Source organism: Dendropsophus ebraccatus, chromosome 13 (assembly GCF_027789765.1).
Source record: "Dendropsophus ebraccatus isolate aDenEbr1 chromosome 13, aDenEbr1.pat, whole genome shotgun sequence".
Lineage (NCBI taxonomy): Eukaryota > Metazoa > Chordata > Amphibia > Anura > Hylidae > Dendropsophus > Dendropsophus ebraccatus.
In genome coordinates this window covers 75,127,783-75,140,244 of record NC_091466.1, presented here as the reverse complement: position 1 = coordinate 75,140,244, position 12,462 = coordinate 75,127,783, and the positions used below count along the sequence as shown (strand labels likewise).

The window sequence follows — 12,462 nt, the reverse complement described above, 5'->3', positions numbered from 1 at the left end:
AGACATAAGAATGTTAGTAAAGATCAGAATGCTGAATTTCCATCTTGTTGTTAGCAGATGAATGTCAGCAGAGTGACAAAGTGGAAATTCAGCATTCTGATCCTTACTCCCCCTATTCAATGTCTCAGAGTTTGGGGATTTTACAGAGTTGCAAGATTCTAGGAAAAACCAGCATGTTTATTTGATAGTGTAATACCTATATATAGCCAGCAGATGGCGCTATTCCAGTGAATGGTCATAAGGAACTTCCTGGATTGGATGAATGAACAGACAGATGTAGCAGAGCTGTATTTGTTGTAGATATGGAGATGCTGTAGTCCTGGAGAGATGTAGATACCCGATTGAAGGTGAAAGGCCTTCTCGATGGGTCCGAGTGTCTGTCAAATTTTATAAATGAATAGTAAGACCTTAGAATTGCCAATTACATAGAAGAGTCACCTGAGCAGCAATATGGGGGGGTCCTGCACTTTCCAGCCCCAGAGCTCTAATACGTGAGTCAGCGCCGCCATGTCCCCGCATCTGTTTACTTGTTTATTACGGCCGCCATGAAGTGTTAATCAATAGTGTTGTCTGTACAGGCGATGTGGTATCTTAGCAACACTGTCGGGATCGGTCATTACAACCTGATTGCATCTGTGTAGAAGCGTCTTCGGCCGCCATTGTTTTGCACATATTGATATAGAGATTTGTGATTAAGTGGAGTCTGAGCCGTCTTCACGTCCAGAAGAAATCAAAGTTATTGTCGTAGAGAATGGCGCTGCAATTATACGACCTGCAGACGGCGAGATGGCAGAGGTTGTTTACTGAAGAGCGGAGAAGTGAATGTGCGTCTTTCTAAGCAGGGGGTTGCTATAAGGGTCAGAGCTTGTTTTTCCTGCATCAAGATAGATAAAACGGCATCATTTTATTTTAGTTCACTGCAGTTACCACTAGGGGGAGCTTACAGCACATTGTTCATATATTAATCTCAGTAATAACACAGTATTCAGGGAGCTCCCTCTAGTGGTGGCTGCAGGCGGCAAGAATTCTGTCATTTAAAGGGGTATTCCCCCCAAAAGCAAAAAAAATTTAATGCCCCCAAACCTAGCTATTCTTACTCACCAAGTCTCCCCGAGTATTTTGAGCCGTCTCCTATCTTTCTAGCTGCTGCCGTTCCTGAGTTACAAGTTTTTTTAAAAGATGGTCTATAATCAAGATGGGAAACTACATTTCCCATCATGCAATGCCTACGTCTGATGATGAAGTAGCAGAGTTGAGATGTTGATGGCGTAGCAGAGCTGTGATGGCGTAGCAGAGCTGAGATGGTGATGGCGTAGCAGAGCTGAGATGGTGATGGCGTAGAAGAGCGGTGATGGCGTAGAAGAGCTGAGATGGTGATGGCATAGCAAAGCTGAGATGGTGAGGGCATAGCAGAGCTGAGATGGTGAGGGCATAGCAGAGCTGGTGATGGCGTAGAAGAGCGGTGATGGCGTAGCAGAGCTGAGATGGTGATGGCGTAGCAGAGCTGAGATGGTGATGGCGTAGCAGAGCTGAGATGGTGATGGCGTAGCAGAGCTGAGATGGTAAGGGCATAGCAAAGCTGAGATGGTGAGGGCATAGCAAAGCTGAGATGGTGAGGGCATAGCAGAGCTGAGATGGTGAGGGCATAGCAGAGCTGATACGGTGCAGCAGAATTGAGATGAACGGCATTCGTGAGCTGCGGGGGGGCTGCAGGTGAGAGGGAGGGGGGGTTTCAGTGGTGGGGATGGAGCCGATAAGCAGTGGGTGATGGGGGGACAGTGAGCCGCGGCGCCGCGGGCGCTCGTGGGCTGCGGCTGACAGTAAGAGACGGTTGGGGGGCTGACGGAGCCGCGGGTGACCGAGGCGGGGGGGGGGGGGGTACAGTCAGCCGCGGGTGCCGGTGGGGGGGGGTTGACGGGGCTGCAGGTGATGCCGCCGCCAATCGCGAGTGACAGCGCGGCCCAGCATCGCGAGCCCAGCCGCAGGTGACAGGGGTACAGTGAGCAGCGGGACCGCCGGTAAGTGGGCCAGCATCGCCAGTGACGGTCGGGGGGGGGTTGCCGTTATTGAACAGAGCCGCGCGTGATGGGAGGGACAGTGAGCCGCGGTGGCGCTGGTAAGCGCAGCGGCTGTGCCACGGGCGAGCGGCGCGGGTGATGGGTGCCGCGATTGAGGGGGTGCAGTTATTGAACCCAGCCGCGGGTGACGTTACACTGAGCCACAGGGGGGGCGCTGGTAATTCACCAGTAAGCGCCGCAGGGTGCTGCTGGCGACAAGGGTGACTGGGTGCCGCCAGCTAGGGGTCACAGTCAGGGGGTGAGCTCTGGGGCTGGGGGGGGCACACGCGGTACCGGTGACTGGGGTGGCTGCTGTTAGAGGAGACAGTGACAGCTTCACTGATCACTGTCTCCCTCTCTAACAGCAGCCACCGCCGTCGTCCTTCACTTCAGATTGGCTGGGTTAGAAGCGCTATCCTGGCCCATTGAAGAGAAGGAGGACACGTGATGCCGTCTGGGAGGGTGCGGGCCAGGAGCAGGGAGCGCGTCGGAGTGGACTGAGAGCTGATGATTCTATGCAATACATGGGGGTGAATGTACCTAGATAACAGCAAAACTGTGCAGAATCCATAATAACTTTATATTGGAAAGATGGAAAGCTACGGGTGGGCAGCGTATTAATGCAAAAATAATTTTGGGGGGAATACCCCTTTAAGTCTAGGTTGGAATTTTGCAGGAAACCTCCGGTGTTGCACAATCTGCTAAAGACTGGAAAATGGAAATGCAATTTGCTTTACCCGACTGCTGTATCATGTTTCTTGGAATATTTTAAGAAATTATATTTCCTCTTTCCAGACTGGGATTATTCATGCTCTTAACTCATGGGTTATAACATAGCCGGCATCAGCCTAACCACAATGGATACAGAGCACGCTATAGATGCCATGTAACAATGTGGGGTTAGTTCTCCTAGTGTTTAGCTCACATATAGGAATCTGTAAGTTATTACTCAGGAGCCAAGTAGTATTATTGCCTGTTCTATTACGCTATAGGCCATGGTCACAAAACCAACATCATTGTGTTGTGTCACGTGACCACATTGACAATTTATAGATCTGATGCAACATGGCAGTCTTCACGTTGCATGGCCAAAGTCGATATATAGTCTAGCAAGCTGAGATTTGAGGCGCTGTTTGACGAGTCATAGGTAAATCAGCTCTATAGTCTGGGTGATGGGTGGGGTGTATGTGTGCAGAGGTCCCCACCAAGTCATTAGTCAATGTCACTTTATATAGGGCAAAGGGTCTGAAGACCTCCTGCCTCTATTAAACCACCTGTGATCACTGCGCCAATATGAGTCTACAAACGTTATGTGAATGGACACAAACATGGGGAGTGTTCAGACTCTCAAAAAAAAAAAAAACTTCTGAGATGCTGCTAATACAGGGTTAGGGAACCTTGGTTCTCCAGCTGTTGCAAAACTATACCTCCCACCATGCCCGGACAGCCAAAGCAAAGCTTTGGCTGTCCGGGCATGATGGGAGGTGTAGTTTCCCAACAGCTGGAGAGCCAAGGTTCCCTACCCCTGTTCTAGACTTAGTATAGGTGCCCTTTAAATGTGGGAGTTTTCTCAATCACAGACCTATGACTGGGGACGTTCTGTGACTTTTTCTTATTTTATGAATGGATCCATTGTGACGTCAGCCCCGTCGTCTGTGTTTGATTTATAGATTCAGCATTTGGATGATTGCTCACATTTCTTGCTGTTGATTTCTTCCGCCGGATATTGATGACCTCCAGATACTTGAAATGCGATTATCCTCTTACACCTGCCATATGCATTGATAAGAAGACAGTATGTTTAGCATCCACATTGTGCAGTTTACAAGTCACTGACAGGTGAGTGAGGGGGAGAACGCCAGACATCTCACAGTAGCCTGGCCTCAGGCTGTACGTTATTTCACTAAAAACCTGACAGTATTCGCCTTAAATGGGGTGTCCAGGCTGAGGACAACAGTTACAGAGGATATAATTCAGCCATTTCTCAGGGCTCTATTACACGGGACGATTGTGTGAAAAATCGTTAGGTCGTTCACATTTAAGCAATAATCGTTCTGTGTAATTGCAGGAATCAATTGAAAAATTGTTCGTATGTCACCGATTTAGATCTGAACCCAAAATTATCGTTAATTGTTCGCTGTAATTCCACATTTGTTCCCTAATCGCTCAGTGTAATTGCACATTGTTTTGCTGGGATCAGAAGGAATAAACGATCATAGTAACGATCGCAATAAATATCGTAACTAATGACCATCGTTCTGTGTAATATGGTGAACGATTTCAGGTTAACGATAAACACTCATTCGCAATCGTTTATCGTTAAAAATCGCTCAGTGTAATAGGACCCTCAGTGCATATATTCTTGCCCTCCACACCTTTACACTTGGAGATTGCCCGCTTAGATGCTGCATTCACTTGTTCCATTAATACGGATGACGTGCCATGGAATGGAATTCTCAACATCAATTATGACAAGAGATTTTACTGGAACTGTACAAAACTTTATTTACAACACATTTATACCGTGAGGTATGAAATACATTAACAATAAAACGGACAGACAATCTAGAGAACGTATATAACAGAGAACATGTATACAAAACCTTAAAGGGGTCCTCATGCAAAAAAAATTCTCATGTCAATTGGTAATAGAAACTTACAGATTTATAATTTACTTATATTTCAAAATATGCAGCCTTCCAGTACTTATTAGCTGCTGTATGTCCTGCAGGAAGTGGTGTATTCTCTCCAGTCTGACACAGTGCTCTCTGCTGCCACCTCTGTCCATGTCAGGAACTGTCCAGAGCAGCAGCAAATCCCCATAGAAAACCTCTCCTGCTCTGGACAGTTCCTGACATGGACAGAGGTGGCAGCAGAGAGCACTGTGTCAGACTGGAAAGAATACACCACATCCTGCAGGACATATAGCAGCTGATAAGTATTGGAAGTCTAATTCTGTTGCCAAATGAGGGTGTAACTTAAAGGAATTCTCTAGGTGTAGTACATGAAGCATTTCTAGCTGTAAACCCTTAAAATCTATTATGATTCAGTCCTTGAGAAGGACACTGGTTTGTGTATAAAACTCTATAGCTGTAATCCCAACAAGGGGCAAAATTACAACCAACATCATGACATGTCACTGCAGTTGTGGTGATGGTGGTTGTAGTTACATTCTTGAAGCCCTGCCCTACAGTATGTGTTCTTATTGGACGCATCAAAGGAAGTTTATAGCCCACAGACTCCATAGAGAAATTAGTATGACTGCAGAAATCCCACATCTGCACCATGCTTGGGTATAGGGCATTATTCTAATGTGTTTTTCATTATTTTTAGTGCTATATGTCTTCCTTAACCCAAATGTATTACGCTTGGCATGAGTGAAGGAGGATGGCACCTCTATCCCCGATACAAGATGTTAGCCAGGCTCTAAGGAAGAATTTCACAACACAATGGCCATCTGTAAATGGAGTCAGAGTGGAGCAGCATCTTCCAGACAATGGGCGACCAGCTGTCTCCTCTTTGGAAACAATTCACGGTGCTGATAGTTTTACCTCAGTCTTTCTTAAATGCAAAAGCTGAAAGTTTGTTACTGGACGACTGCTCGAAAGGTTTGCGTTTTTTAGTGGCTGCACTTTGATCCTGCGCTTCCCCATCTGGACCTTCATGCGATTCCCGATTTTCTTGTTCCTCTCGTTTCCTCTTTTTGGGGTCAGAGGACTCGTCTCCTTTGGCTTTTTCTGTCCAGATCTAAAAAAAAGAAAAACAATTAGATAGTTCAGCTTAAGGGCTCAAAATGCAGAACGTAAACACGCTCCTTGCTGAAGGCAGTCAGGGCATGACGGGAGTTGTAGTTCTGCAACAACCGGAGCCTATGGCTGCAGGGGATGGGATATTTGCAGGACGGGTTGTTACACCGCCACAATTCTGCTATGATTCGTGGCTTTTTTTTTTCTTCTTAGCCCATTTTTCCATATTGAACAGTGAAAAGTAGTGAAAAAACACAACATTGTGCAGATGAAAGGAAATGTGTTAGCGGTCTTGTGCAACTTCTGCCAATATGCACCAGGCAGGGAATGACATTCATACCTCTGCTCTGGCATACACCAAGTAGCCTTAGCACCCTGTTCCACCGGATGATTATCGTTCGCATAATCGTTAACGATCTCAAACGACCGCTATTGCGAAAAACATGAAAACATTCACTCATTTTCATTGAACGATAATCGTTACTTATGATCGTATTTGCGATCGTTTTTTCTTCTCTATTGCGTTCGTATCTACTGCGAACGACGTCCTATTCAATGCAAACAATTTGCGAAAGAGCAACGATAAAAATAGGTCCAGGTCTTACAAAGCGATCAACGATTTCTCGTTCGGTCATTAATCGTTAACTGTTATTCAAACGAACGATTATCGTTAAGATTTGATCAATTTAACGATAATCATCCGGTAGAGTAGGGCCCTTAGTGTCCCTACTAAAGAGTCAGAAGGGCGGGATACTACCCTGGCCCTGTCTCTTACTATTAATTGACAGCTCTAGCATCCAGTCAGGGAGCTGTTATTTGCAGGTGAGAGGCAGGGTCGTCGGGGGAACATAGCGACTTCATCAGCCAGTGGTCTGAACATGCACAGAGAGCACAGGGGTGTACGTCCGAGTCCCTTGGCATTTGAATAGTGGCGACTGCTAAAGTAAGATGTAGCGTGTGGGCTGCCTGGAAAACATGGATACAGTCATAGGACAAAGGTTGAGTCCATGTTTTCCAGGACTCTCACTCATCTCTAATGCATTCCTCTTCCTAATGCCTATTTGGCTTGTCTGTAATGTTACGCAGAGTTGATGAACTGTTTAGGTTTGGCAACATTCAGGCACAAACCCGAACGTTTAGCATTTGACTCCTGGAATTTGGAGAAGTTGGATGCCACCTTGAGTCCTGGAAAACATTAATTGTCTTTAGTTTTTTTTCCTCTAGCACAAAACTGCTGACAAATTCCCTTTCATAGCAAATCTTGTTCAAATACAGATTAAAGTACAGGGTAAAGTTGTCCTCAGTCATGGTGATACTACAATGTAGTCAGCGCCATGTGCACAAGTGATGTGCTATATAATACACAAACAGATCATCACTGCACACCATCTGTATACTCCAGGTGCAGAAACAACTGACTGAAGCATGATATCCAAAATATACAATGGATAGCACTATTGTTTCGTTTTTCCTGTTGAATAATAAACTTCATACATACCTGACTCGTTTTCGCTGGTATCTTCCTGCCTTCTGTCCAGTTCCGCAGCCACCACTGGGAGAAGTGCAGAGCCTGAGTGATTGGCTGAGCGGCTCTAAAGTTCTTGTGGCAGCTGTGGGACCGGGCAGAAGGCAGGAAGATACCAGGGAGCAAGGTCAGGTATGAACTTTATTTTCTTTACACAGTTGTCAGATGATTTTAGGTCAGGAACGAAAGACACAATCGTTTTCATCAGCTAATTGTTGGCTTTATCACACAGAGTGAAAATCTGCCCGATTCAGCAGACTATCGCCCCATGTAATAAGACCCTTAGTGTGCTGCCTCCATGTTTGTGTGGATTTCATAACGACATGTTGTGTGTATGAGATAAGGAAATTAGATTGTGAGGCCATCTGGGGACAAGCGTGTGATTCCAATATCTGGACAGCGAGTGGGACATGTCACAATACCACACACATCATCAGATGCTTGTTACACAGCCAAATAGGACTACTTTTAACATTATATTCATACATTTATGAATATAATATTAGCAAAAAGTTGAGCAAACAAATTTATCTGGTTTGTGATTTTTTTTTTTTTTTAATGTGTGAATGATAAATTGGGCATAAAACACAGACTTCTTTCAAATCAACTAATGTCAGAAAGTTATAGAGATTTGTAATTTACTTCTATTTAAAAATCTCCCGTCTTCCAGTACTTATCAGCTGCTGTGTGTCCTACAGGAAGTGATATATTCTCTCCAGTCTGACACAGTGCTCTCTGCTGCCACCCCTGTCCAGGTCAGGAACTGTCCAGAGTAGCAGCAAATCCCCATAGAAAACCTCTCCTGCTCTGGATAGTTCCTGACATGGACAGAGGTGGCAGCAGAGAGCACTGTGTCAGACTGTAAAGAAAACATTTCCAGCAAGACATACAGCAGCTGATAAGTATGGGAAGACTTGAGACTTTTAAATAGAAGTAAATTACAAAGCTATATAACTTTTTGAAAAAATTGAATTGAAAGAAAAAGAGGAATTGAGTTCCCATTTAGCAATGGTTGAGGAATTTTCTTCTTAAGGGCTGTACTGTACACACGATCCCCCATCAATACCCTAAGATGTATTTCACTTACCATCCTCTCTTCATTAGTCAGTGCCCTGAAACGGCTCATGCCCTCCTTAATAATTTCAGACTCATCGAGTTCAGCATTTTCAGACAATATACTCTGACGATTCTCATCCAACCATAGCTGGAAGCCAGTTTTAGATCTGCAAAGTAATATAAGATCATGACATGATGCTTAACATTGTGTACAGAAGTATAAACCTGATGTGAATGTCGCTTGTGATTGGCACTAAATGCAATAGCCATATATTGTTGCTGCAACAACAACAAAAAAAGCATATAGCATCAAAATATTATCCTTATTTAAAAAAAGGTTGTCAAACCTAAACTTGTGTATAGATTGTAGTCTGCTACATAGAAGGTGCACATACAGTATTCTAGCCAGCAGTATACACTGCAAAAACATCTACTAGAGGCCATTAAAGGGGTTGTTCACCAATGTTTTTCTTACAAATCTCTTTCTGGCACCAGTTATATAAATTTTGTAATTTACTTCTATTTAAAAATCTTCAGTCTTCCAGTACTTACTAGCTGCTCCTTGTACTGCAGTAAGTGGTATTTTCTTTCCAGTCTGACAATGCTCTCTGCTGCCACCTCTTTCCATGTCAGGGTCAGGTATGAACTTTTTTATTTTCTTTACACAGTTGTCAGATGATTTTAGGTCAGGACCGAAAGACACAATCGTTTTCATTGGCTAATTGTTGACTTTATTACACAGAGTGAAAATCTGCCCGATACAGCAGACTATTGCCCCATGTAAAATCTTCAGTCTTCCAGTACTTACTAGCTGCTGCATGTCCTGCAGGAAGTGGTATTTTCTTTCCAGTCTGACACAGCGCTCTCTGCTGCAACCTCTGTCCATGTCAGGAACTGTCCAGAGCAGGAGAGGTTTTCTATGGGGATTTGCTTCTGCTCTGGACAGTTCCTGACATGGACAGAGGTGGCAGCAGAGAGCACTGTGTCAGACTGGAGAGAATACACCACTTCCTGCAGGACATACAGCAGCTGATTAGTACCGGAAGAATGGAGCTTTTGTAATAGAAGTAAATTACAAATCTCTGGCACCAGTTGATCTGAAACAACATTTATTGTGAACTACTCCTTTAACATGATGTGAACAGGACTGTAGCGACATCCATGTAAGAGTGGATTGCACATTCCTGCTGATGCAACACATGAAAACGATTCCTAGTATTGGTCTTTGATGTTCCTGTTAGTCAGTATGGAGTGTTGCTCTACAGACAGGGGGTTGTGATTATACGCAAAACATAGCCAAAGACCTGCTTCTTATTAAAGTGAATGCAATTGTCATGTTTATGAGCAGAAGCAGAAGTCGGAGGCAGATTCATGGAAGTGAAGACCACTACCCCCAGAAGCAATGAGGATCTCCTTAACCATCATAGGGAGGGGTGAAGCAGATGCCCAAACAGACATGTTAAACTACTTACATATAATAGAATTATGCAATATATTATAGCTGAACAGGAACAACAAAGCCTTGGAGGCAAAGGTCATGAGGAGGGTCCCTCTGGGGGTGTTGTCTAGCCAATGGGAAGACAGGACTCACATCCTACTGCTTCCGGATAATTGTTCCAAGGCAAACCACATAACTGGTTTATATAGACTCAAGTAATGAACGGAGGCATCAAAGACAGTCCTTACCTTTTAGGTTCGGTTTTCTCTTGAACAGGATTTGGAGGAGTCTGCGGTGTTGGGTTTTCTTTTTCTTGTGTTTTCTTTGTGGAGGATTTAGGTTGGACATTCTGGAATAACGTTGCCTGACCCTGAAATGTACAGATTGCCACATTAAAGAACGTTTTATATACAGTCTAGTATTGCTTTGTTCTGGGTCAATATGGAAAATCGAAGTTTAATAGACACAACTTGGCAATTCAAAATGTATTCAGCATGCAATCTGTGTGTCTTGTATAAAAGTCCCAGTGATCAGCCAATGAAATGTTATTGAAATGTATTGAGTCACCAATGGCTGTGTAAGGCTACCAGGCCTGGTCCCAGAGCAGTTACTTATCACTACCACTGCTGATGCATATAATGAGCCTTATGTCTATAGGATATGGGTCACCATTAGTGCAGATATTACACTGTTTTTATTCGGTGTCAGCTGAGCTGCAGATACGGCAGATTGATAATAATCTTCCTCTCATACTGCGTGGTGCCTGCAGCACTAGTGACACAGACAGCTTCCCCCAGTGTAATATCTATTCTAATGCTAACATGTATTATATAGACATCAGAGGAGGCTGCAGCATTAGTGCAACAGACAGCTCCCCCAGTGTAATGTCTATTCTAATGGTAAGAGGAGGCTCAGTATCTACATGTGATATGTAACACATATAGGGCTTATTCAGCCCTGCAGTTCCCAACACAGTCATTGGCAGCAACAGAGGCCATGTTGCCCCCTTATTGGTGCCACTAAAACATTTTTTGTTAGGAAAAGTGTCTTTAATAAAAAAATTATAAAAAAAAAAACTTGCTGTTATACCCCTTTACCTGAAATTTAACTTTTAAAAAAAAATAAAAATAAAGTTTAAACAATGTAATATAGTATAACTTTGTTAATGAATAAATGTTTGTTTACTCTGAAATAACTATTGGGCTATTTAAAACAAAAACCTAAAAAACGGCTGATCTGGAAAGCTTTTACTGGTTATCGATCTACTCCCTATCAACAGAGACCTCTGTGTAGCCTATGACCTGTACTGGGGATCATTGCAAATTACCTGCTTAGGTTTTGCCCTTGGAGCAAGAGGCTTTATGACCAGAGACTTGCTTGCAGACTGGTTGGCAGAGGTTGGCGTTTTCTTAGTTAACTTAGTCATATTGTCAAGGATGCGGGATGAGCTGCCGGCCAGTGCTGGGCTCCTCTGACTTGCAGATACCTTTAATCAAAGGAGTAACCATGTTAAAGAATCCCTCATTATTATGATCACATCTGCATAGATTTCACGTCTGTAATATAAAACATGGCTTCAGACTAACACGAAAAGGCAGCGGATGGTGTATTTGCCCTACTGACAAGATCAGTGACGTACTTGAGCGCTTCAGTCTGAGATTTCTTTACCATGATAGCATGACTCATCCTTCCTCTGACATTATCTAGGCTAATAACAGGAGGCATTATTCCCTAGCACACAAATCCACAAGCTAAAGTTCACAATATCTGAACTCTGTCGTCTTTCCCTCTCACCCTACAATACAAGAGGAAATATATATGAAAAATTTGGAAAAAGTGATATGACCAGCTCTCATTCATTACATACAATCCCTGAACCTATGTTATGTATGATGGAATAATAATGGATAATGTATCATAAATGCATCAGACTATTGCATACATTTATACAACTTACCTGCTGTGTGTAAAAATGCAAGTACAACTACTCTTGTCTGTAATAAATTTATTGATAAAAATTAAAAGCATCTTGTCATTGGTCATACCTTAAAAGGGTTAACTCTGCCTTGGTTGCTGGAAACTATTGAACCTGTATGAAGAAAAAAAAAATGTTTATATTAAGTAGGTATAGATTATTTTCAACTAGTTCAGTGATGGCATTAAAGGAAAAGTCCAAGCCCCGTTTACAGTCTGTTGCAGCCGAGCACGCGATGTACCAGGACTGGAGCATAATATGACAGCTGGCCAGCATCAGCAGCGCTACGGAGGCACAGGGACAGGTAAGTATCAGGGCTGTGGAGTCAGTGCTAGACTGGTTGGAGTTTGAAAAAAATTTACTGACTCCAGCTTTAAAATAAAAAAATTAAAAATCTTTCAAAAGAATATAGAAGTTTCATATTAATTTTATAAATGCTATTTAGTAACATTATGTTCTATATATCTAAGGACATTTATAAAAAGGCAGATAAACACTTTCTCCTATACGTTTGGTTACATAGGATGAAGCATTTCCTCCATATATCAGTAATAAAGCACTGGCCTTATTAGAGAAGGGTGGTGAGGGGAAAGTGGGCGGTCAATATTTGGCAGTTTGTTCGGGGAGATCTGTGCTGGTCTCTTCCTGGATGCTGGATGACTGTA

The 12,462-nt window shown here is 43.4% G+C and overlaps 1 protein-coding gene across 3 annotated transcripts in view; it reads right to left on the bottom strand.

Moving 5' to 3' along the window:
• Positions 1-4,967: 4,967 nt before the first annotated feature.
• WDHD1 (WD repeat and HMG-box DNA binding protein 1) overlaps positions 4,968-12,462 on the bottom strand; it is a 56,542-nt gene continuing 49,047 nt past the window's right edge. For all 3 annotated transcript variants that reach the window (XM_069950614.1, XM_069950612.1, XM_069950613.1), the window contains exons 22-26: positions 11,868-11,911; positions 11,150-11,308; positions 10,071-10,192; positions 8,416-8,551; positions 4,968-5,804 (exon numbers count right to left, since the gene is read on the bottom strand). In XM_069950614.1, coding sequence (XP_069806715.1) covers positions 5,610-5,804; positions 8,416-8,551; positions 10,071-10,192; positions 11,150-11,308; positions 11,868-11,911 — 656 coding nt within the window. In that variant the 3' untranslated portion in view covers positions 4,968-5,609. The remainder of the gene's footprint in view (positions 5,805-8,415; positions 8,552-10,070; positions 10,193-11,149; positions 11,309-11,867; positions 11,912-12,462) is intronic.